Consider the following 24067-nt stretch of genomic DNA (forward strand, 5'->3'; position numbering starts at 1 on the left):
TAATTTGACCCCCACAGGAAAGCTACACTGACAATACTAGAATATACTATATAGCCTAGAAACCTGGTTAAACTATCATTATGACATCATGGATGAATTCTAGAATATACTATATATCCTAGAATTCTCTTTAAAACTATAATTTTGACCTCATGGATGGCTAGTCTTTGTATTCATAGTGTAGTGAATTCAGGGGATAGCCTGAAGGTTGCTACAATAGGTTTCTCAGCTGATTACCAAACCAAGTTTCTGAGCAGCCATTTTGTTGCGTTTTTAAAAAATCACTCCACCACTGTTTTTGGTAATAAGAGAAATGAAACTACTTTCAAATTCATAGAGAGACCATCCATGATATCAACATTATAGTTTTAACCATGTTGAGGCGATACAGTGTTGATTTACATTGTTTCTAAACATTGGAGTAAAAAAAGCTTATTTGGGGTTCTGATGGGGTACAACAGTTTAACTAAGCTCATGAGGCATGTGTTATATTCTTCAAGAATCAATGGCTATATATAAATAAATTAAAAGTCCAAAAATTGATGTAGCAATTGCATATTTCCCCTTTAACGCCACACATCAGTTCAACAACTGCAGAGTTTGGTATTTAAGACAGTACTTACTAGTATTAATCAGGACGCTGTTTCTCAAAACCATCTTACGGCTAATTTCATCGTTGGATGCCTTAAGATGCGTTTGGGAAACCGGCCTCAGACATCCAGTTTCCTCCTCGTTCTCTTTTTTCGATGTAACAGTCATCTCCCCTTCCTCCTCTTTCATTCCAAATACTGCATCCTCCCCTTTCTCTTCCTTCACTGAAACGTATTTATCTTATTTCACTGTAACAGCCTCATTCTCTACTTCTTGTTTTACTGTGATATCCTCCTCTTCCACCAGAAAGATCAGAGCTTCTTTCTCCGTCCAGCAGATATTATCTTTAGCAGGAGAAGAGTAGCTTAGTGACCGCATGGTCGGGGATGTTAGCTAGCTAGGCTAATGCTAACTTAACCAGCCCGCCAGCTGACTAATAACAACAACACCGTAAATATGAAATTAAATCGGATAACTAACTAGACGACAGAAGTGGTTTTAAAACACAGTGGCTAATAAAAAAACGAAAGCATCTAAAGAGCTTTATTGGTTCGGCTATTGTGTCCAGCAAGCTACCGAGGTGTCTGACTAACTATTGCTGCTGCTGAAAGAAGCGTCCACTAGATTATACGTCACACCAACAGCGTCGCCTTAAATTCCCACACCGCCAACTGCTGACTGGATTGGGTAGTTGAATAAAATGTATATTTAATTTTCAGACAAAAAGTTAAAGGGTAGGAACCAGAGACGTCGCTAGAACTAAAATATTAATTAGCCCCCCCCTAAATATATCAATATCAGTCTATATATTTTGACTGTGACTTTTTTTTTTTTTTCGTCAACCATTCCATCGCATCTTAAACTTCTTATAGGGCCAGCACTAGGACCGGGGGAGGCTGCTGCTGCTGCACTAGTGATTGTTAGACTTTCTTCAGCAAAGATGGCTGAAATAAATACTTCGAGAGAGGGGTACCACTACACAGAACTGAACTGGATCAAATATGGTGGACAGAAATACTAGGAGAGAGGGGTACGCCTACACAGAACTGAACTAGAGCAAAGAATGCGGACAGAAATACTAGGAGATAGGGGTACTCCTACACAGAACTGAACTGGATCAAAGATGGCGGACAGAAATACTAGGATGGAAGCAAATGTAAGGGATTATAACGTCAAAATGAATCATGCAAAAACATGCACAGTTGACAGGAATGTTAGTTCATGTAGAGAAAAACGATTCTGCATTTTTTTATCATGAAGTTCATTTCCAAAAATCGTGATTTAGCAAGCTAGCTGACTAGCTAACATTAGCCAGCTAGCTGACTAGCTAACATTAGCCAGCTAGCTGACTAGCTAACATTAGCCAGCTAGCTGACCCAGCTAACATTAGCCAGCTAGCAGACTAGCTAACATTAGCCAGCTAGCTGACTAGCTTTATGGGTATTGTGTAGACTGGCTAAAAGCGGCTGGTGTCTGAGCTAAAAAGGTAAAGGACACTAGCAGTGGCTAACAATATCCAGGCTAAATATTTTCTATTGTTGTCTTTATGTAGGCTATTTTTTTTTACATAGTTGGCAATGGCAATAAAAGTTACTCTTAGATTTGTATCATTTTCATTTAGATTTAGATAGAATGTAGATTAATCACAGACAATAATTTTGAGATACTATTATAAATTAAATGAAACTGTTCCACGAATATGTGCATATGAAAATCATAACTGGCACACAGATTGGTAGAAATCACACAGCAGAGGGGGGAGGGGGGCTCCCTCTGGTCGGGTGGTGTTGACGACCGGCTCCCTCTGGTCGGGTGGTGTTGACGACCGGCTCCCTCTGGTCGGGTGGTGTTGACGACCGGCTCCCTCTGGTCGGGTGGTGTTGACGACCGGCTCCCTCTGGTCGGGTTGTGTTGACGACCGGCTCCCTCTGGTCGGGTTGTGTTGACGACCGGCTCCCTCTGGTCGGGTTGTGTTGACGACCGGCTCCCTCTGGTCGGGTTGTGTTGACGACCGGCTCCCTCTGGTCGGGTTGTGTTGACGACCGGCTCCCTCTGGTCGGGTTGTGTTGACGACCGGCTCCCTCTGGTCGGGTTGTGTTGACGACCGGCTCCCTCTGGTCGGGTTGTGTTGACGACCGGCTCCCGCTGGTCAGGTTATGTTGACGACTGGCTCACTCTAGTCATTTGTGTGTCTTATTTATTTAATCAAACAGCATGCTTAGAGCATCAGACAAGTTCAGTACATACAGATTTTATATAAACACATGGGGCGCTTGGTAGAAAGAACAGATGACTCTTGGTTGACCAAGATGTATTTTAGTTGGGGACAGCACTAGAAACATGATTTTTTGGCTCCCGAGTGGCGCAGCGGACACTGCATCTCAGTGCTTGAGGCGTCACTACAGACACCCTGGATCAAATCCGGGCTGTATCACAACCGGACAAAGGTTACATTTAAATAAATAAAGGTTACATTTAAATAAATAAACAAGTGTTTCATGACAAACCATTTTGGCACCAAATTGAGAAGGGTTTAAGGTTTCAAACCAATTCATGAATGTAATTGAATCTAGGTATGTCTTGCCTTTAATGGTTAAACTATCACTATGACATCATGGATGAATTCTAGAATATACTATATAGCCTAGAAACCTGGTTAAACTATCATTATGACATCATGCATGGCCAGTTCTTGTATTCATAGTGTAGTGAATTCAGGGGGTAGCCCTGAGCTGGACTCAAACCTGGGTCCAGCGACTGTCAAGCCAACACCTAATAACTGTTATGCCAAGATGTCTGAAATTCTTGACTAGGTCCCTAGGTGTTGGGTTACGGTTGCTACAATAGCTTTCTCTATGAATTTGAGAGTGGTTACATTTCTCCAGCCCCATCTCTCAGCTGTTTACCAAACCAAGTCTCTTGGCAGCCATTTTGTTGCTGTTTAAATACTAGGTTGTCCCTTTAAAAAAGCCACACATCAATCAACCAATCTGCAGTTCAACCAATAACAAAGCTGTAATTCCACCACTGTTTTGGTAATAAGATGATGGGGTTGGAGAAATGTAACTAGTCTCAAATTCAGACAGACTATGGATGCAAGGACTGACCATCCATGACGTCAACATTATAGTTTTAACCATGTTGAGGCTGTTGATTTACATTGTTTCTAAACATTGGAGTAAAAAAAAGCTTATTTTGGGATCTGATGGGGTACAACAGTTGAACTAAGCTCATGAGGCATTTGTTATATTCTTCAAGAATCAATGGCTATAAATAAATAATTTAAAAGTCAAAATATGGATGTAGCAATTGTCGATTTCCCCTTTAACACCAAACATCAGTTCAACAACTGCAGAGTTTGTACCTCTGTTTTTAAGACAGTACTTACCAGTGGTATCCACGGCCCGGTTTCTCAAAACCATCTTATGGCTAAGTTCATATTTAGAACCACTGGATGCCTTAAATTGCGTTTGGGAAATCGGGCCCAGATATCCAGTTTCCTCCTCTTCTTCCTCTTCCGATGTGACCGTAATCTCCCCCTCCGCTTTCATTTCAAAAACTGAATCCTCCTCATCTTTTACTGTAACACCCTCCTCCTCTTTCACTCTGAACGAGTCTTCCTCTTCTTCTTTCCCTGTAACAGCCTCACCCTCTACTTGTTTTTGTATTGTAACATCCTTCTCTTCCTCCTCCTCTTTGACGAGAGCTTCTTTCTCCGTCCAGCAGACCGTCTCTTCTTCAGCAGGAGGAGAGTAATTTAGTGAACTCATGGTCGGAGATGTTAGCTAGCTAGGCTAATGCTAACTTAACCAGCCCGCCAGCTGAATAATAACAACAACACCGTAAATATGAAATGAAATAGGATAACTAACTAACTAGACGACAGAAGTGGGTTTAAAACACAGTGGCTAATCTACACTAAAGCGTCTTCAGAGCTTTATTGGTTCGTCTATTTTGTCGAGCAAGCTACCGAGGTGGCTGAATAACTGTTGCTGCTGCTGAAAGAAGTGTTCCGTCCACTAGATTATACGTCACACTAACAGCATTGCGTTCCGTCCACTAGATTATACGTCACACTAACAGCATTGCCTTATAATCGCACACCGATATCTGCTGACTGGAGTGGGTAACGCTCAGTCTGAACCTCTGACTGCGATGGAGATGTGCGACAATGACGCTAGTGTGACGTAAAATATATATTATAATGTTCAGACAAAAAGTTCGTGTAGGAAGCATAAGTTTTTACTCACCAGTGTAACAATACAGTGTGGCTAAAGACTTAGTAACTTAGTTGTGTTCACGATCTGGTTCCCTATAAGCACAACCAGTTATGTTTTTGAATGATCACATATGTATTAATTTATTTCGGGATTCTGGGTAATCCACAGCAGATTTATGGAGAATTGCTGTGGGTGAGTTCAAAATGGAATAGTCCCGGGATAGAAATATATAAATTTGACATTACATCATAAAATCCACCTTTTAAATCATACATTAGCAATTTATGTTTTAGTAACTACTGTTGTTGGTTTGGCGTCAAATAAGCCTCTCTTTATATGTTATTTGCCAAATCTCAGTTTTCCATGTGGGTTTTATGCTAAAGTTCCCTCTTTCAAGTTGGTATCTAACTGGAAAATGCATCTTCTTTAGGAGTGCTATTTTTACCCTGTCGACTACTGATCATTCATCCACACTGTGTGTCTCTTCAATGCAGGTAATTTATGACAAATGTATAAAGTACATGTTTTATAAACTCATGAACACCAGACAGTTTATTTGCCCGGTTTTGTAAGTTTAGGTGTATTATACTTCCTCGCCACCAGAGGGGGAGATTGAGTCATTTTTCAGGTTAATTTGATATATTTTGATACTAAAATGGATGACAGTTTATTCTGATGTAGCTAATATGAGACACATGGAAACAATTGATTCATTTATTCTAGTAAATTAGGAATTAGTAGGAATTGTTAAATCCACTATATGATCACAATAACTTTGATAGACATTTCAATAGTTTTTTGTTAGTATATTATAGGGCAGATTAATGTAGAATTGCTGTGGGAGTGCTATTTATATCCCGTCACTACTGATCATTCATCCAGACTGTGTGTGTCCCATCATTGCAGCTTTGGAAATAAATGAATTATCCATCCATTGCTCCTTCCTGTGTTGACTCACTGACTTGAGAGACCAGGAAGGTCACACTAGCTCGATAGGTTGATATCTAGCTCAAGCTTCACCTCATGCTTTTCATTAACTGTGTGGTTGTGTTTTCTAGAGGGAACCCGTTAGCACGGTGGGCTCTGGTGCCTTCTTGCCGTGGGCTCAAATCAAAAGAGGAAATCAACCTGCTTGCTCCTTTTTGTATTGTCAACTTTTCGATGGGGATGTTATGTTTGATACCGGAGGTACGAGGCCTTGAAAGCATTAAACTTCAAAGCAGTGTGCTGATGCCTTATCAGCAGAACGTCATCAATGACGTCTGAAGCTTCGTTTAATCGAACAACCACCTGATTGGTTTGGTATTGGGCTTGTTCGACACTGCTGGCCAACTGACTGCTCTACAAATCACCTTATATCATAAATAACTACTCATTATTATTTAAGCTTCTGAAGATTCATTTTCTCCCATCATTCTGTATGTCTCTGATCTTTTGATCTGCAAACAAGTTTAGGTTTTGTTAGTTTGGTTCTAAATGGTCTCGGTGCTGATTGGCTATGCTGGTTAGGCTAATAGCTAGTTAGCTAAATAGCTAACGTTATCTGGCCGGCTAAGATAACTGCATATAGCTAACGTTAGCTGGCCGGCAAAGATAACTGCATATAGCTAATGTTTGCTGGCTGGCTAAGATAACTGCATATAGCTATTGTTAGCTGGCTGGCGTAGATAACTGCATATAGCTAATGTTAGCTGGCTGGCTAAGATAACTGTATATAGCTAATGTTAGCTGGCTGGCTAAGATAACTGCATATAGCTAACATTCTTTGATATTTGGTTAGATGGCGTTATGTATTTCCAAAACGTTGGTTTACTTTAATCACTCAAGTCATGAGAGCAAACGATTGTTTAATTTGAAGTTCTACATTTGAAGTTATTTCTGTTGTAGTTAACATCATAGGTAATAGGCTGGTCCTCCATATTACTTCACACGTAACTTTATCATTCTTCTGAATTCTGATTGGTTTAATGTAATAACTCCAAAAATAGAACAGTGAGGTGTAACTTTGCATTGGGAAAAATATTTTATATTATCTTTTTATAAACAATACAAAACATACAAACGACAACATCATACAAACATTAACTACATCACACCTGCCCAGGCCCACTAGAACACACCTCCATCTCCATTAACTACATCACACCTGCCCAGACCCACTAGAACACACCTCCATCTCCATTAACTACATCGCACCTGCCCAGACCCACTAGAACACACCTCAATCTCCATTAACTACATCACACCTGCCCAGACCCACTAGAACACACCTCCATCTCCATTAACTACATCACACCTGCCCAGACCCACTAGAACACACCTCCATCTCCATTAACTACATCACACCTGCCCAGACCCACTAGAACACACCTCCATCTCCATTAACAACATCGCACCTGCCCAGACCCACTAGAACACACCTCCATCTCCATTAACTACATCACACCTGCCCAGACCCACTAGAACACACCTCCATCTCCATTAACAACATCGCACCTGCCCAGACCCACTAGAACACACCTCCATCTCCATTAACTACATCACACCTTCCCAGACCCACTAGAACACACCTCCATCTCCATTAACAACATCGCACCTGCCCAGACCCACTAGAACACACCTCCATCTCCATTAACTACATCACACCTACCCAGACCCACTAGAACACACCTCCATCTCCATTAACTACATCACACCTGCCCAGACCCACTAGAAGACAGCCAGCGCCCGCATCAGCACCATTTTATTTCTCTCCGTCACTTTCAACTTTTAGATAATAAAGCATTTGACCTTTCTTTTGAATTAACAACAGTGGATTGGTTGATTTCCAGGTTTTAATTAAGTATAATTTTTAAGATGATTGATGAGAAAAGTATCTGGGGTATCTCACTGCACCCTCAAATGTCATGTTTTGAAATATACATACAGACAGATTAAAAGTAATTTTACATTGTATAACTGTACTTCTGACAGCCAACTTTCTAACTCCTCCCTAACTTTATGACATCATAACATTCCCAGAAGGGTTATTGAGTCATTGTTAGTTTTCCACTGAAGACATGACTCTGCCGTTGTGCTGTAGAATTTGTGGATTTTGTCTCTTGTATAATAAGGGACTATCAAAAAAGACTCTCTGGATTGATCACTGGAGTCAGATGTGAAGGAGGAGGTTGATCATCAGGAGTCAGATGTGAAGGAGGAGGTTGATCATCAGGAGTCAGATGTGAAGGAGGAGGTTGATCATCAGGAGTCAGATGTGAAGGAGGAGGTTGATCATCAGGAGTCAGATGTGAAGGAGGAGGTTGATCATCAGGAGTCAGATGTGAAGGAGGAGGTTGATCATCAGGAGTCAGATGTGAAAGAGGAGGTTGATCATCAGGAGTCAGATGTGAAGGAGGAGGTTGATCATCAGTGAACCTCTAGGATTGTGGCTGGGCTGGTGTTTCCACTTGGTCATATATTTTATTGCATTGAATGTTGATATTGTGAACCTAAGTTATATATTTGTACCTCCTGTTTCATGAAGTGATGTCACTAACTACTGCCCCTATATATACAGCGCATTTGGAAAGTATTCAGACCTCTTCACTTTTTCCACATTTTGTTACGTTACAGCCTTATCCTGAAATGGATTAAATCAATAATTTACCCTCATCATTCTACACACAATACCACATAATGACATCACAATACCCCATAATGACATCACAATACCCCATAATGACATCACAATACCCCATAATGACAAAGCAAAAACAGGTTTTTATAAATGTTTCAAATGTATCAAAAACAACAACTGAAATATCACATTTACATACAGTACGAGTCAAAAGTTTGGACACACCTACTCATTCAAGGGTTTTTCTTTATTTTTACTATTTTCTACATTGGAGAATAATAATGAAAACATCAAAACTATGAAATAACACAAATGGAATCATGAAGTAACCAAAAAAGGGTTAATCAAATCAAAATATATTTATATTTGAGACTCTTCAAAGCAGTCACCCTTGGCATTATCTCAACCAGCTTCATGAGGTAGTCACCTGGAATTAATTTCAATTAACAGGTGTGCCTTGTTAAATGTTAATTTGTGGAATTTCTCTCCTTCTTTCCTTCTTTCCTTCATGTAGATGTATTGTTACACCATGTAGGAGCAGTATAGACCTAGTCTGTTCATTATATACATCTACATGATGTATTGTTACACCATGTAGGAGCAGTATAGACCTAGTCTGTTCATTATATACATCTACATGATGTATTGTTACACCATGTAGGAGCAGTATAGACCTAGTCTGTTCATTATATACATCTACATGATGTATTGTTACACCATGTAGGAGCAGTATAGACTTAGTCTGTTCATTATATACATCTACATGATGTATTGTTACACCATGTAGGAGCAGTATAGACCTAGTCTGTTCATTATATACATCTACATGATGTATTGTTACACCATGTAGGAGCAGTATAGACCTAGTCTGTTCATTATATACATCTACATGATGTATTGTTACACCATGTAGGAGCAGTATAGACCTAGTCTGTTCATTATATACATCTATATGATGTATTGATACACCATGTAGGAGCAGTATAGACCTAGTCTGTTCATTATATACATCTACATGATGTATTGTTACACCATGTAGGAGCAGTATAGACCTAGGCTGTTCATTATGTACATCTACATGATGTATTGTTACACCATGTAGGAGCAGTATGGACCTAGTCTGTTCATTATATACATCTACATGATGTATTGTTACACCATGTAAGAGCAGTATAGACCTAGTCTGTTCATTATATACATCTACATGATGTATTGTTACACCATGTAGGAGCAGTATAGACCTAGTCTGTTCATTATATACATCTACATGATGTATTGTTACACCAGTAGCTAGCTGCTAATTTTTTATTCGCACTAATCAATCAACACATTCCTGTCTTTGTATGTCTTAATATAATAGTATTATTTAATTAAATCAATTTAAAATAATCTTTGTCTGAAAATAAAATATGATCCTCAACTGCGTTTCCCCTCCAGTCAGCAGACGGCGATGTGCGTCTTTCAGGCGATGATGCCAGCGTGACGTATAATCTAGTGGACGGTTCTTCATAAACAGCTCGTCAACCACCCCGGTAGCTTGCTAGCCAACATAGCCGAAAGATTCAATCTATTTATACTCTTTCGGTGTATATTACCTGCTGTGTTTTAGACACACTTTTGTCGTATCTAATATCATTTAATATTACGTTATTTTGTATTAGTCAGCTATAGTAGCTGACTGGTTAAATTAGCACTAGCCTAGTCGCTAATGATAGCTAGCTAGCTAACATCCCCGACCATGAGCTCCCTAAACATCTGCCCTCTCGTTAAAGAAGAGGGGGTCTGCTGGACGGAGAAAGAGGGTCTGTGGCTGAACATTGTCGTGAAAGAGGAGAAGGAAGAAGAGGATGTCACGGTAAAACAAGAAGTAGAGGGTGAGGCTGTTACGGTGAAAGAAGAAGAGAAAGACGTTTCAGTGAAGGAAGAGGAAGACGCGTTCAGAGTGAAAGAGGAGGAGGATTTTACAGTAAAAGAAGAGGAGGAAGAGAAAGAGGAGGATGCAGTTTTTGGAGTGAAGAAGGAAGGAGAGATTACTGTCACATTGGAAGATGAAGAGGTGGAGATAGGAGATCTGATTAACACCAGTAAGTACTGCCTTAAATGTGTTTTTAACTTTGAATATTCCGAGTTGGCTCGTCAATACCTCTTCAACGGAGGGCCCTGGGATGATGACTGATATGTCTAGAATCAGACGACGTAGAGAGCAAGCTACCCCTTGTTTTCTCCGTTCCGTTTCCAAAAAGTGACTTGACATATATATTTGAGAAGGGTCTATCTGCTGACCGCAGACTGGGGGGCACGGTAGCGATTTTAATGTAGTGATGTTTTACTACACACCGTGCCCCCAATAGTGCCATGTGAGAGTTGGGTTGGCTACAACAAAGATTATGGATGTACTGACAAGATGTCTCTCCGCCCTAACAAGGGGAGTCGTTGTCCACAAAGCGGCACTGCGGGTTGTCTAGCTCCCGCCTACCCTTTCTTTGGATTGGTGGATACATCTTATTATTGTAATCTATTGTTTATATTCTATGAGGGTTTTTGTCGTCAACCGCCTGTATTCAATGGAGAGAGATGCTAAGCTACTAGCATGAATATGCACCGCCTGTATTCAATGGAGAGAGATGCTAAGCTACTAGCATGAATATGCATAGCGATCTGGAGACAACTCCTATAGTGTTTTTATCAAAGTTGTCGGTATGTCACGTGTCCACATAACAACTTAAGCATTACGAAACTTCTGTTGGATCAAGTAAACCTCAAGTAGCAAATAAGCCCTTCATTTTGTTGTTGACCAAATTTGACACTTTCCACATTGGGTTGATAATTGTTTCCACTTGGATACAACCAACTGTAACCAACTGGCATGACCTAGAGAGATACAACCTACTGTAACCTACTGGCATGACCTAGAGAGATACAACTTACTGTAGCCTACTGGCATGACCTAGAGAGATACCACCTACTGTAGCCTACTGGCATGACCTAGAGAGTTACAACCTACTGTAGCCTACTGGCATGACCTAGAGAGATACAACATACTGTAGCCTACTGGCATGACCTAGAGAGATACAACCTACTGTAGCCTACTGGCATGACCTAGAGAGATACAACCTACTGTAGCCTACTGGCATGACCTAGAGAGATACAACCTACTGTAGCCTACTGGCATGACCTAGAGAGTTACAACCTACTGTAGCCTACTGGCATGACCTAGAGAGTTACAAACTACTGTAGCCTACTGGCATGACCTAGAGAGTTACAACCTACTGTAGCATACTGGCATGACCTAGAGAGATACAACCTACTGTAACCTACTGGCATGACCTAGAGATACAACCTACTGTAGCCTACTGGCATGACCTAGAGAGATACAACCTACTGTAGCCTACTAGCATGATCTAGGGAGATACAACCTACTGTAGCCTACTGGCATGACCTAGGGAGATACAACCTACTGTAGCCTACTGGCATGACCTAGAGAGATACAACCTACTGTAACCTACTGGCATGACCTAGAGAGTTACAACCTACTGTAGCCTACTGGCATGACCTAGAGAGTTACAACCTACTGTAACCTACTGGCATGACCTAGAGAGTTACAACCTACTGTAACCTACTGGCATGACCTAGAGAGATACAACCTACTGTAGCCTACTGGCATGACCTAGAGAGATACCACCTACTGTAGCCTACTGGCATGACCTAGAGAGTTACAACCTACTGTAGCCTACTGGCATGACCTAGAGAGATACAACCTACTGTAGCCTACTGGCATGACCTAGAGAGATACAACCTACTGTAGCCTACTGGCATGACCTAGAGAGATACAACCTACTGTAGCCTACTGGCATGACCTAGAGAGTTACAACCTACTGTAGCCTACTGGCATGACCTAGAGAGATACAACCTACTGTAGCCTACTGGCATGACCTAGAGAGTTACAGCCTACTGTAACCTACTGGCATGACCTAGAGAGTTACAACCTACTGTAACCTACTGGCATGACCTAGAGAGATACAACCTACTGTAACCTACTGGCATGACCTAGAGAGTTACAACCTACTGTAGCCTACTGGCATGACCTAGAGAGTTACAACCTACTGTAGCCTACTGGCATGACCTAGAGAGTTACAAACTACTGTAGCCTACTGGCATGACCTAGAGAGTTACAACCTACTGTAGCATACTGGCATGACCTAGAGAGATACAACCTACTGTAACCTACTGGCATGACCTAGAGATACAACCTACTGTAGCCTACTGGCATGACCTAGAGAGATACAACCTACTGTAGCCTACTAGCATGATCTAGGGAGATACAACCTACTGTAGCCTACTGGCATGACCTAGGGAGATACAACCTACTGTAGCCTACTGGCATGACCTAGAGAGATACAACCTACTGTAACCTACTGGCATGACCTAGAGAGTTACAACCTACTGTAGCCTACTGGCATGACCAAGAGAGATACAACCTACTGTAGCCTACTGGCATGACCTAGAGAGTTACAACCTACTGTAACCTACTGGCATGACCTAGAAAAATACAACCTACTGTAGCATACTGGCATGACCTAGAGAGTTACAACCAACTGTAGCCTACTGGCATGACCAAGAGAGATACAACCTACTGTAACCTACTGGCTTGACCTAGAGAGCTAAAGTTGTTCAATTGCTGGATTTTAAATGAAATTTTTACAGTAATAATGATAATTTGTGTCTTCCTATCCACATGTGGTATCCCTCTCGTTTGTGTTCCGCTCTACACCAATAACAGACAACTACTGTGGGTCTCCCAATCACGGCCGGATGTGATACAGCCTGGATTCGAACCAGGGACTGTAGTGACGCCTCTTGCACTGAGATGCAGTGGCTTAGACCGCTGCGTCCGTGTGTGTGTGTGTGTTTAACTTTTTAACTGTACTAGAATGTTAAAAGGCCGCTAAAATTTTAAATATCGGTTATCGGTATCGTTTTTTGGGGCAAGGAGAATATTGGCCAAAAATGTGATTTCGGTGCACCCCATTATTCTAAAATTGATGATTATTTTTTAAATCCTCATCAATCTACACACAATACCCCATAATGCCAAATCAAAAACAGGTTTAGATTTTTTGCAAATGTATTAAAACTATTCCCCAGGATAACTAGTCTGAGTAATGTAAGATGTAAGATCCCAGGATAACTAGTCTCAGAGTAATGTTAGATCCCAGGATAACTAGTCTCAGAGTAATGTAAGTCTCAGATAGTTTTAACCCATTACAGTCTTAGACCTGTCTGAGGGGGAGGTTCTTCTAAGCTATATGGAATTGTTTTAAGAAGATTTAAACAACATGCAGGGCTTCCCCTGTATTGTACTGTTTTAAGAAGGTTATACCAATGATAATTTTGCTATTTGATTTTGAACTGTAAGACCCATGGAAGTATCAACAAAAAATATTTATCCATACTGCTATAACCCATAGTAACACATTGGATAACATTCACAACATGGAACAACAGTAACCATAGTAACACATTGGATAACATTCACAACATGGAACAACAGTAACCATAGTAACGTATTGGTTAACATTCACAACATGGAGCAACAGTCCATTCTGCTATAACCCATAGTAACACATTGGATAACATTCACAACATGGAACAACAGTAACCATAGTAACACATTGGATAACATTCACAACATGGAACAACAGTAACCATGGTAACGCATTGGATAACATTCACAACATGGAACAACAGTAACCATAGTAACACATTGGATAACATTCACATCATGGAACAACAGTCCATACTGCTATAACCCATAGTAACACATTGGATAACATTCACAACATGGAACAACAGTAACCATGGTAACGCATTGGATAACATTCACAACATGGAACAACAGTAACCATAGTAACACATTGGATAACATTCACAACATGGAACAACCGTAACCATGGTAACGTATTTGTTAACATTCACAACATGGAACAACAGTAACCATAGTAACACATTGGATAACATTCAAAACATGGAACAACAGTAACCATAGTAACACATTGGATAACATTCACAACATGGAACAACAGTAACCATAGTAACACATTGGATAACATTCACAACATGGAACAACAGTAACCATAGTAACACATTGGATAACATTCACAGCATGGAACAACAGTAACCATAGTAACACATTGGATAACATTCACAACATGGAACAACAGTAACCATAGTAACACATTGGATAACATTCACAACATGGAACAACAGTAACCATAGTAACACATTGGATAACATTCACAACATGGAACAACAGTAACCATAGTAACACATTGGATAACATTCACAACATGGAACAACAGTAACCATAGTAACATTGTTTCTCCCAGAACATCTAAAGGAAGTTTGTTCTGAAGTGTCTGTCTGATATCTAAGAGATGTGAAAAATTATATCTATATTTTTACATGTCTTTAACCCCCTTTTTTGTCACTTAAATCTTTTGTTACGTTACAGCCTTATTCTACAATGGATTAAATAAATAAAAATCCTCATCAGTCTACACACAATACCCCGTAATGACAAAGAGAAAATAGGTTTGGAGAATTTTTTTTACTTTTATTAAAAATAAAAAACAGAAATACCTTATTTACATAAGTATTCAGACCCTTTGCTGTGAGACTTGAAATTGACCTCAGGGGCATCCTGTTTCCATTGATCATTGTTGAGATGTTTCTACAACTTGTTTGGAGTCCACCTGTGGTAAATTCAATTGATTGGACATGATTTGGAAAGGCACACACCTGTCTGGCTACCACAGCGTTCTGAAGCGATACGCCATCCCATCTGGTTTGCGCTTAGTGGGACTATCATTTGTTTTTCAACAGGACAATGACCCAACACACCTCCAGGCTGTGTAAGAGTTATTTGACCAAAAAGGAGAGTGATGGAGTGCTGCACCAGATTACCTGGCCTTCACAATCACCTGACCTCAACCCAATTAAGATTGTTTGGGATGAGTTGGACCACAGAGTGAAGGAAATCAGCCAAAAAGTGCTCAGCATATGTGGGAACTCATTCAAGACTGTTGGAAAAGCATTCCAGGTTGAAGCTGGTTAAGAGAATGCCAAGAGTGTGCAAAGCTGTCATCAAGGCAAAGGGTGGCTACTTTGAAAAATCTAAAATATATTTAGAATTGTTTACCACTTTTTTGGGTTACTACATGATTCCATGTGTTTTTTCATAGTTTTCATGTCTTCACTATTATTCTACGATGCAGAAAATGGTAAAACAAATAATTATAACCCTTGAATGACTAGGTGTGTCCACTCGTTTGACTGGTACTGTATATCTCATGAATATTTTTACATTCAGTTACATGAAGTCACTTTCTTACCACTTCTTCCATAGTCAAACATGTAAGGAAAGATTTTTTTTAATCAAAAGGGATGCTGTCAAAAATGTATTGAATTCAAATGGATTTACCCAGCCTACAAAGCACTACAGCCACTCTGTGATGATCAGTTCTGCTCTTTTATTGAGGGATCTAGTCTAGATTAAACTTCATAGGAAGACCGTTTTATCATGTGGAGGTTTCATTTAGGTCTCTGTTTAACGACATACTCTGTGTGTCTTTGCAAGGAGAGAAACCAGACTCTCACTCTGACAGCGGGAAGAGTCCTTCAGGGGAACCAGACCCAGAGACGCCCAAACCAGCGAGACAACACCAATGCTCCCAGTGTAGAAAGAGTTTTACTATGTTAACTAACCTGAAAAGGCATGAGAGAATACACACAGGAGAAAAGTATTTTCTGCTCCCAATGTAAAAACAGATATTCACGAATGGCGTACCTTAAAGCTCATGAGAGGATACAGAGGAGAAAAGCCTTTCCAATGCTCCCAGTCTGGAAAGGGTTTTACCTGGTCAAGTAGCCTGAAGGAGCATTAGAGGATAAACACGGTAAAAGTCCTACCACTGCTCTCTGTGTGGAAGAACATTCAGAGATCCTGAAATCAAATGAGAGAATAGAAAGGCTGTATTCTGACTTATATTTTTGACTGAGAATTTGTGTTTTTGTTTGTGCCACATGAAATCATATTGTGTGTGATTACACCTGTCTATATAATGTCCCACAGTTGACAATGCATGTCAGAGCAAACACCAAGCAATGAGGTCGAATAAATTGTCCTTAGAGCTCCGAGACAGGATTGTGTCGAGGCACAGATCTGGGGAATGGTACCAAAAAATGTCTGCAACATTGAAAGTCCCCAAGAACACAGTGGCCACCATCATTTTTTAATGGAAGAAGTTTGGAAGACTCTTCCTAGAGCTGGCCACCCGACCAAACTACGCAATCGGGGGAGAAGGGCCTTTGTCAGGGAGGTGACCAAGAACCCGATGGTCACTCTGACAGAGCTCCAGAGTTCCTCTGTGGAGATGGGAGAACCTTCCGGAAGGACAACCATCTCTGCAGCACTCCACCAATCAGGCATTTGTGGTAGAGTGGCCAGACGGAAGCCACTCCTCAGTAAAAGGCACCTGACAGCCCGCTTGGAGTTTGCCAAAAAGGCACCTAAAGGACTCTCAGACCATGAGAAACAAGATTCTCTGGTCTGATGAAACCAAGATTAAACTCTTTGGCCTGAATGCCTTTTGGAAACCTCCAAGCTGGCTATCATGTGCCTTTTATTAAGGTATATATCTATATATATAGATATATATACATATATATATAGTCTGTTCAACCTCTCTTTCGTATCGTCCGAGATTCCTAAAGATTGTAAAGCTGCCGTGGTCATCCCCCTCTTCAAAGGGTGTGACACTCTAGACCCAAACTGTTACAGACCTATATCCATCCTGCCCTACCTTTCTAAAGTCTTCGAAAGCCAAGTTAACAAACAGATCACTGACCATTTCGAATCCCACCGTACCTTCTCCGCTGTGCAATCCGGTTTCCGAGCTGGACACGGGTGCACCTCATCCACGCTCAAATTACTAAACAATATCATAACCGCCATCAATAAAAGACAGTACTGTGCAGCCGTCTTCATCGACCTGGCCAAGGCTTTTGACTCTTTCAATCACCGTATTCTTATCAGCAGACTCAACAGCCGATAAGAACAACCGATCAATCAACAACCGATCGCTGCCCACACCCGCCCGACTAGCATCACTACTCTGGACGGTTCTGACTTAGAATATGTGGACAACTATAAATATCTAGGTGTCTGGCTAGACTGTAAACTCTCCTTCCAGACTAATATTAAGCATTTCCAATCCAAAATTAAATCTAGAATTGGCTTCCTATTTCGCAAACAAAGCCTCCTTCACTCACACTGCCAAACATACCCTCGTAAAACTGACTATCCTACCGATCCTTGACTTCGGCGATTTCATTTTCAAAATAGCCTCCAACACTCTACACAGCAAACTGGATGCAGTCTATCACAGTGCCACCCGTTTTGTCACCAAAGCCCCATATACCACTGCTCTCGTCGGCTGACCCTCGCTACATATTCGTCGCCAAACCCACTGTCTCCAGGTCATTTATAAGTCTTTGCTAGGCCGCCTTAACTCAAATCACTGGTCACCATAGCAACGCCCACCCATAGCACGCGCTACAGGAAGTATATCTCACTGGTTATCCCCAAAGCCAACACCTTCTTTGGCTGCCTTTCCTTCCAGTTCTCTGCTGCAAATGACTGGAACGAAATGCAAAAATTGCTGAAGTTGGAGACTTATATCTCCCTCACTAACTTTAAGCATCAGCTATCTGAGCAGCTTACCGATCGCTGCAGCTGTACACAGCCCATCTGTAAATAGCCCATCCAACTACCTACCTCATCCCCATTTTTTTTAATTTACTTTTTTTGCTCTTTTGCACATCAGTATTTCTACTTCCACATCATCATCTGCACATCTGTCACTCCAGTGTTAATTTCAAAATGTGTAATTACTTCGCTACTATGGCCTATTTATTGCCTTACCTCCTTACTCCATTTGCACACACTGTATATAGATTTTTCTATTGTGTTATTGACTGTACGTTTGTTTATCCCACGTGTAACTCTGTTGTTTTTTTGTCGCACTGCTTTGCTTTATCTTGGCCAGATTGCAGTTGTAAATGAGAACTTGTTCTCAACTGGCCTACCTGTTTAAATAAAGGTGAAAAACGAAATTTAATTAAAAATACTTTAAAAAAATCATAACTTTATTGACACCACCCAAATGGATACTGTCATTAACGCAGTTCTTAATACTGTAGCAAACATTATATTAAGCAGGACATTCAAGCGAGCCTTACAATTATAATCCAAAGTAGTGTGAAATGTACTAATAAGCAACCTGGAAATGGAGGTTACTCCTGAGTTTTCCCCCATTCACATTCAGAATACATTGTGAAAAACTAAAATCTTTGCTCACCATTTTTGCTCCAGGCAGATATAGTACATCCATAACTATCGGTTTCCTCATACAATTTTATTAAACACAGAAAGGGGCCTATACTATATTGGAGACCAAAAGTCGTCTGGCACACTGCTTAGAGTTTCAACAACATGAATAAATTATTTCTAGTCTACAATCTTAGATGTTACTACTAATGTGAAAACATGACAATATATGACTATTCTTGCTCATTTTAAGACAATTGTCAAATAATTTTAACATTCATTACAGACGTCAATTGTTGTACAACATCATGGCTACGCTGTTGGCATCACCTTTTACAGTGGATTTCCACTGTTGTGGGCCTTTAATCATCTGACTTTGTTGTTCACACAGGAGAGAGACGGGACTATCGTGGATCCTCTGGGGAGCCTCAACAACTTCATGATGCTGAAGAGGCAGAGAAGAGTCTCTCCAGATCAGAACACCTCAATAAACACCTGCAGAGATCCACAGGGAAGAGAACTCACTGCTGCTCTGACTGTGGGAAGAGATTCACCTCATCGGGCATTAAAATTCATCAGAGAATCCACACAGGAGAGAAACCCTATAGCTGTGATCAATGTGGGAAGAGTTTTCGTCAATCTGGAGATCTGACAGTGCACCAGAGAACACACACAGGAGAGAAACCTTATAGCTGTGGTCAATGTGGGAAGAGTTTTACTACATCTGGCCGTCTGACTCTACACCAGAGAATACACACAGGAGAGAAACCGTATAGCTGTGATCAATGTGGGAAGAGTTTTGGTCAATCTGGAGAGCTGACAGTGCACCAGAGAATACACACAGGAGAGAAACCTTATAGCTGTGGTCGATGTGGGAAGAGTTTTACTACATCTGGCCATCTGACAAAACACCAGAGAATACACACAGGAGAGAAACCTTATAGCTGTGGTCAATGTGGGAAGAGTTTTACTACATCTGGCCATCTGACTCTACACCAGAGAACACACACAGGAGAGAAACCTTATAGCTGTGATCAATGTGGGAAGGGTTTTGGTCGATCTGGAGATCTGACAGTGCACCAGAGAATACACACAGGAGAGAAACCCTATAGCTGTGATCAATGTGGGAAGAGTTTTGGTCAATCTGGCCAGCTGACAGTGCACCAGAGAACACACACAGGAGAGAAACCTTATAGCTGTGGTCAATGTGGGAAGAGTTTTGCTGAATCTAAAACTCTGACTCAACACCAGAGAGCACACACAGGAGAGAAACCTTACAGCTGTGGTCAATGTGGGAAGAGTTTTGGTCAATCTTGGCATCTGACTCAACACCAGAGAACACACACAGGAGAGAAACCTTACAGCTGTGGTCAATGTGGGAATAGTTTTACAACATCTCGCTCTCTTACTCTACACCAGAGAACACACACAGGAGAGAAACCTTATATCTGTTGTCATTGTGGGAAGAGTTTTGGTCAATCTGGAGAGCTGACAGTGCACCAGAGAAAACACACAGGAGAGAAACCTTATAGCTGTGGTCAATGTGGGAAGAGTTTTGGTCAATCTGGAGAGCTGACAGTGCACCAGAGAACACACACAGGAGAGAAACCTTTTAGCTGTGGTCAATGTGGGAAGAGTTTTGGTCAATCTTGCCATCTGTCTCTACACAAGAGAATGCACACAGGAGAGAAACCTTATAGCTGTGATCAGTGTGACAAGAGATACTCTGATAAAAGATGTCTGATCAAACATCAGACAATACATACATGAATGAGTTATTTCGTGATATCAATTAATTAATGTCACAATGTAGTAGGAGTATTTTAAGGAATTTCACAATGTAGAACCCTAAACGTTTGCCCCATACATTTGATTTCAGCGTGATATGGATATTATACTTGGGAAAATTCCAGGCTCTGAATTGAAAGAGTACTATTTATGTTATTTAACAAAAAAGTGACACAAAAAGAGCTGTGTTACACTTACAACGTTGGTGACCCACTTTAATCAAAATGCAACACCTCAAAATGTAGCGAGCTGTTTTCTACAAGTTGTCCACTAACCAGGGATGTACACATTACTCCCAGATTCCGTGTGGTTTTTGAGCTGTTAGTTTTAACAGGACGTGCAACCTCATCTCCCTTCTGTCACACAATTGATTTCAACATGATATCGATGAGTTATGACAAATAAGTGTTGCGTTCCTTTGTTTAGCGACCCCTACATTTAAATGCATTACTCCAAAATGTAGCTGACTGTCTTCTGCATGTTGTCCTCTAACCAGTGAGGTAAAATATATCTCCCATTTCCATGTGTTATTTTAGATGTTAGTTTCAACAGCACGTACAACCTGATTTCCCCCCTAATCGATATCATTGATTTATTGCTACTTGTCAAAACAACAGCGTTTCTGGTGCTTGTGCAGTTTATAAGGAGCTTGTTTAAGTAATCTGATTATTGTGGCAGATGTTTGTGTATATAGTACATTTTACATTTAGGTTTTCAATTTATCACAAACTGTTTCTGCATTTGGACTATTGATTTGGACACGTTTAAACTGTGACATTGGGGATATCCCACCTTGCAAAATGTCGTTGAAAATAAGACTATGCCCGACATACAATATAAGTTTGGTTTTACTTGAAAGTTGAAAAGAAAACTATTTAATTTCAACGTACTTGCAGCTTATACACATGGACGCTGTATAATAAATCGGTCTGTAATCAATTTTATTAACAATCCTTATAAATTGAGTCAAATATATTTTCATTGTTTTTTCCTGTGAAGCCATTGTGTTGCATCCATGTCTGAAATGTGCTGTATAAATAAAGCTTGATTTGATTTCAACTAATGAACCCAATGACCAATCAACAGACTCTTGTTCCCACTTAGTATGAAAAACAGTATCACTTTTCCAGCCTGCTGAAGGAGTGTTGGAGTGGTAAACACCACCCCCGGCTCTACCGGGGGATTGAGGTGGTCTCCCACAGCTCTGCTGGTGGAGTGGTAAACACCACCCCCGGCTCTACCAGGGGCTTGAGGTGGTCTCCCACAGCTCTGCTGGTGGAGTGGTAAACACCACCCCCGGCTCTACCAGGGGCTTGAGGTGGTCTCCCACAGCTCTGCTGGTGGAGTGGTAAACACCACCCCCGGCTCTACCAGGGGCTTGAGGATGTCTCCCACAGCTCTGCTTATGTCATGTTCTGTGGCCTTGCTGTTCCATTTCTTTACTGCCCCTGAAACACAGAAAGAAACACATTTAGTCATATTATACACTGCTCAAAAAATAAAGGGAACACTTAAACAACACAATGTAACTCCAAGTCAATCACACTTCTGTGAAATCAAACTGTCCACTTAGGAAGCAACACTGATTGACAATAAATTTCACATGCTGTTGTGCAAATGGAATAGACAAAAGGTGGAAATTATAGGCAATTAGCAAGACACCCCCAAAAAAGGAGTGATTCTGCAGGTGGTGACCACAGACAACTTCTCAGTTCCTATGCTTCCTGGCTGATGTTTTGGTCACTTTTGAATGCTGGCGGTGCTCTCACTCTAGTGGTAGCATGAGATGGAGTCTACAACCCACACAAGTGGCTCGGGTAGTGCAGCTCATCCAGGATGGCACATCAATGCGAGCTGTGGCAAGAAGGTTTGCTGTGTCTGTCAGCGTAGTGTCCAGAGCATGGAGGCGCTACCAGGAGACAGGCCAGTACATCAGGAGACGTGGAGGAGGCCGTTTGTGTACAAAGATATCTTGAAATGTGATATTAGGCCTGTATGGCAGTACTGTTACTGTATGACAGTACTGTATTGGCTAGTGCTTTCTCCAATATGTCCTTCTATTTTACATTACATTGTATGTCGATGCCATTTATCTTTCAATATTTATTTTATATATATATATATATGTTTTAATGCTTGTAAGACTATTCTTTTACACATTTTCTCTTCCTTTGAAATTCTTATAGGACAGAACATGGACACAATGCAATTGGGATCAAGAAGAAGGTACAGATATGTTGTAGGACAGCTGCATTTGAAGTGTACATTTAACCTACATAGCAGTCAATACAAACTGACATCTATTAGCATACAAATGTGTACAAATGATCTTTTCAGAAATGACAAGGTATGCCTATGCACCAATCATCTGTTTCTTCATAAACATAGGTGTGCATGCTGATATAAAACTACAGCTGAACATTTGTTATGTTCTTTGTTAATTGTATGTGTATTAATCTTTTCTTACTTTTGTTGACACAGATTTCACCGCTCTTCACTCCTTTACTGCACATCGGCGGAAATCCATTTCACCACGAGAGTGAAATCCCGCTGGCCTTTGATGGGGAGAACATCCACGCCCTCGAGGACGTCCCCATGGGACTTGGGGCTCTGCTCGGGCTGTTTTAAAAAAAAAATTCCTTAAATTTCCCCAAAATATCAGAAAAACACTTATAAGTTACTGTGTTCTGGGGATAAGAGAAGTTGGGGTGAAGTTACAAGGGCTGGTCATAAAGATGGCAAACTTCCTAACATAACTAAGTGAATATGATATACACACTAAAGCTGAAAAATCTGTATTTAGCATCAAGTCTACAATATTGTTAGTTTACCTATGATTCATTTTTAATGTATGTTGTTTTTATTGTACATCATTATTTATATATTTTAAATGTCATGAAAAGCACTATACAAAGTAAATGTATTATTTATCATGGTCTGACATGTCTGCAGAAATGTTGCAATGTGTTTTGTTTGGTAAATTGTTTTGTAAATATTAATTCATATTTGTGGTGCCAGTAAATAAACAAGGAATTATTTAAATCAATATTGTCAATACTGCTATTATTATTAAAATATGTTTTTATAATGGAGGGAGGGTGGACAGGGAGTTTAAAAATGAACCCCAAAAGGTTCTTTGAGGAACCATGATAAGGGGTTTGTCAAAGAACTTATAGGGGTTCCCACAAAAGGTTCTTCAAATAACTTTTAGGGGTTCCCCCACAGTTTCAATTTGAAGAACCCCTAAAGGATACTCCAAGAACCTTTACTTTTAAGAGTGTATATTGATAAAACTCACCTTGTCCGAGAGACATTTACATAGTTACACACAGCCAAATTTGTGATTACTATTTTGGGGCGAAATAGCGGCCACTACAGACAGACCTGATATGGCCCATAATTCGACGTCCTTGGACGTCACGTGCTGACTGGGTATGACCAAAGTTATTCTGTTTAGCTGCA

The 24067-nt window shown here is 40.6% G+C and overlaps 2 protein-coding genes across 3 annotated transcripts in view; one reads left to right on the plus strand and one right to left on the minus strand.

The window, feature by feature from the left end:
- LOC139548885 (zinc finger protein 180-like) overlaps positions 1-24067 on the minus strand; it is a 53251-nt gene that overhangs the window by 16430 nt on the left and 12754 nt on the right. Inside the window, exon 1 of one of the 2 annotated variants that reach the window (XM_071358816.1) lies at positions 3980-4768. The exons of the other annotated variant lie outside the window; for it this stretch is intronic. Coding sequence (XP_071214917.1) covers positions 3980-4361 — 382 coding nt within the window. The 5' untranslated portion in view covers positions 4362-4768. Of the gene's footprint in view, positions 1-3979; positions 4769-24067 lie in introns of those variants that run through there. 2 annotated transcript variants of the gene reach the window in all.
- On the plus strand, positions 9936-21688 carry LOC139548118 (zinc finger protein 135-like). The gene is made up of 2 exons (XM_071357506.1): positions 9936-10514; positions 19209-21688. Exons 1-2 carry the CDS (start codon positions 10169-10171, stop codon positions 20585-20587), a joined length of 1725 nt encoding a protein of 574 aa, XP_071213607.1. The 5' UTR covers positions 9936-10168; the 3' UTR covers positions 20588-21688.

Source organism: Salvelinus alpinus, chromosome 2 (genome assembly GCF_045679555.1).
Source record: "Salvelinus alpinus chromosome 2, SLU_Salpinus.1, whole genome shotgun sequence".
Taxonomy (NCBI): Eukaryota; Metazoa; Chordata; class Actinopteri; order Salmoniformes; family Salmonidae; genus Salvelinus; species Salvelinus alpinus.

Excerpts from the sequence above, each read along its gene's own strand:
- LOC139548118 (XM_071357506.1), top strand. The coding sequence starts at position 10,169 with ATGAGCTCCCTAAACATCTGCCCTCTCGTTAAAGAAGAGGGGGTCTGC. Across the intron at positions 10,515-19,208 it reads AGGAGATCTGATTAACACCA|GAGAGAGACGGGACTATCGT; the intron begins GTAAGTACTGCC and ends TTGTTCACACAG.